Genomic DNA, 2,571 nt, shown 5'->3' with positions numbered 1-2,571 from the left:
ATAAACCGAATATAGTTTCTTGTGTAGGGATGTTGACTATTTTTTGGTAGAGTCAACAGATTAATGAAGTCGTTCAACATTCGTTGGTGCAGTTTCATCATGGACTCAGTAGTTTCTACAAAAAAAAAAACATGTTAGTGTAGTTGAGGGCAATATGAATAGATTTTCTTGAGTTGAGGGCATTGAAACGCAACTTAAATGCAATGAATGCAAATTAAATTACTTAAATTGAAGTTTTAAACGCAACTTAAATGCAATGAATGCATTTAAAACTAAATCTAAACATCAGCTTTCTGGTAGAAATTGCAATAGTTTATTTGAATAGCTACAGAACACATGGTGATAATATTGGTAAAATTTCAAACTGTGGAGAACATTTGCAGCAAATCTCGTCGTTTCAATTTTGTTAGACGCCAAACACGAAGTAAATTGCAAAGCCATGGAATAATTAATGAAACATCATGAACTTTTGATATTCAAATGCATCAGACCTTAAACTAGATAAGTTGCTAATGAATACTTATTTTAAACCATGTTGTGAAGAGCATCTTTTTGAAAGACGTTTCGCATGCTACTTGGGGTGCTTCATGACTAGAATCAACCAAAACTGATTAGAAAAGCTAACAGAATGCGGTGTTAAGCAATTCAACGAACGCCAGAGTTGAAATTTCAAACAGTCCAAAACAGTTCATTAGCATTCCTTGCCGGATGTTGAGCAATATTATCATAAATGAAGTCCTTAATTCGATATATTTCGAATGGTGTTCTCGGCTATACGGCATTCTAGTGCATAACTCGAGAATCACACCAGCCATTGCTTCAGCCTACACATAGAAAGAAAACTTAAATCAAACCAAATCAGGAATAGAATGGTTCATGTGAACTTACCTCGTCCTGAAGTGAATCAACCAAGCGACACAGAAAATAGTATTCCAGTAACAAATATATAGCAGCTGTCGTTATCGCAAACGACATGAAGCTAATCCCAGTACCAGTGGTAATGTAGAAAAAAGCTCCGATGGTGAGAATAGCGAAATAATGAACCAGAACAAATATTTCTGCAATCAAACCCTTCAGTACTCCCAAAAACCTAGAATTCAACATTTCCTATTAGATTAGTGCAATAAAAATCAATTACACATGAATTACCTCCAATATTCCGTTTGTTGGAGTAAGGCTTCCCTTAACTCTCGAGACATGTGTTCAAAATAAATGTCCCAACTCAAATCAGACAATGTTAACAGTTTTGTGAAACGGTGCGACAACATCCTGAGTTTAGCACGCATTCCCAAAAGCAGAGTAGCGGCACTTGTCAAGTTAGAGAAACATCTAGGATGAACTAGTAACGATACAAATCTAACGGTAATGCAGTGTATGATGCCTGATATCACTTTTCCAGTTTTCTGCAATTGAGGTGGAGATGCAAATGCCCCTTCTATAGAAGAAACTGGCAATGTTAGTAATATGATGTCGACGACTATGAGACTTGAAAGCAGTCCGATCATTATCTTAACATATCGATTGAATTTTTGGTACTCATAGTCATCGAAGGCATGGTCACCAGAGTTGACACGATCACTGGTAATGAAATTCCGTACGACTGTGATCCTTTCGTGGAGTAATAAGCTCAGAAACAGTTTCACAGTAGTATTGCACCAAGTTCCAAATTTTACGATTTCCCACATCTTCACGGGCAGGTCATTGTTTTCAGTGTTGAGCGAATGTTCTAGCTGCAGAAGGAATACGATCCCTTCGCAGAAAAATAAGACGTTTGTGAAGTAGCGAATGTAGTCCTCGTTTTTCAATCTTGGTACTCCACTTCTGATACCTAAGAAACGAAACAAGTTAAAAACTGCAGCAGTGTAACGACATTTCTCATGACTTCACCTCCAATTAACATCATCACATCCAACCACTAGAAGCAATCTCTTCCCGGTCCACCATCCGACCAAAACTCGTGCCATGTGACTTGTAGAGACGACCACGTGGCTCGAACACGATTCCTCGTTGAACAGTAAATTTCAAACATTCTACTTCGCCGTTACAATCACAATTGAATTGCAAACGGTTGCTTTTGCAGTGATTGGAGGTCAACGGTTTGCAAGAGCTCGGCGAGGGAACTTCTCACCTGTGGAAATTCTCAACCTTGAAAGAACTGAACGCAAGCAAGGAATAGGCTGATGATATTCAAGGTTTAAGCATGTAATATATGAACCGTACATGTTGTGCTACATAGTCATGGAAAGTGTCTTTTTCATTACAGGCCACAAATGTTATTTTCCCACAAGATCGAGAACCAAATGTGATTATAATTGTTTTGTGGTTGTTAGCGGAGCATGTTTTAAAATATCTCATTCAGTAGAACAATTTTTGTTTTTGAAATACACTCTTGCGATGGAAAACAAGGAATAACAAGTGTAGAATTTCCCATGCAAACATTGTATTGAAGTGACTAACAGCTGTGTCGATTTGTGATAGTTTAATTGTACAATAATTGCAATGGGTGATTGAGATATGATGCCATATTTGGCATACGCACGATTGGCATATTGGGCGTTTCTCCCGAAGGGA

The 2,571-nt window shown here is 37.7% G+C and overlaps 1 protein-coding gene across 1 annotated transcript; it reads right to left on the bottom strand.

Moving 5' to 3' along the window:
- Nucleotides 1–290: 290 nt before the first annotated feature.
- On the bottom strand, nt 291–2,257 carry LOC23687736. The gene is made up of 4 exons (XM_011495151.2): nt 1,888–2,257; nt 1,150–1,828; nt 889–1,090; nt 291–824 (listed from the first exon to the last, which is right to left on the bottom strand). The coding sequence occupies exons 1-4, from the start codon at nt 1,901–1,903 to the stop codon at nt 621–623; spliced, it is 1,101 nt and encodes a 366-aa protein (XP_011493453.2). The 5' UTR covers nt 1,904–2,257; the 3' UTR covers nt 291–620.
- Nucleotides 2,258–2,571: the final 314 nt, after the last annotated feature.

Source organism: Aedes aegypti, unplaced genomic scaffold (genome assembly GCF_002204515.2).
Source record: "Aedes aegypti strain LVP_AGWG unplaced genomic scaffold, AaegL5.0 Primary Assembly AGWG_AaegL5_hic_scaff_361_PBJ_arrow, whole genome shotgun sequence".
In the NCBI taxonomy this organism is placed as follows: domain Eukaryota; kingdom Metazoa; phylum Arthropoda; class Insecta; order Diptera; family Culicidae; genus Aedes; species Aedes aegypti.
This window is presented reverse-complemented; position numbering and strand designations above follow the sequence as displayed.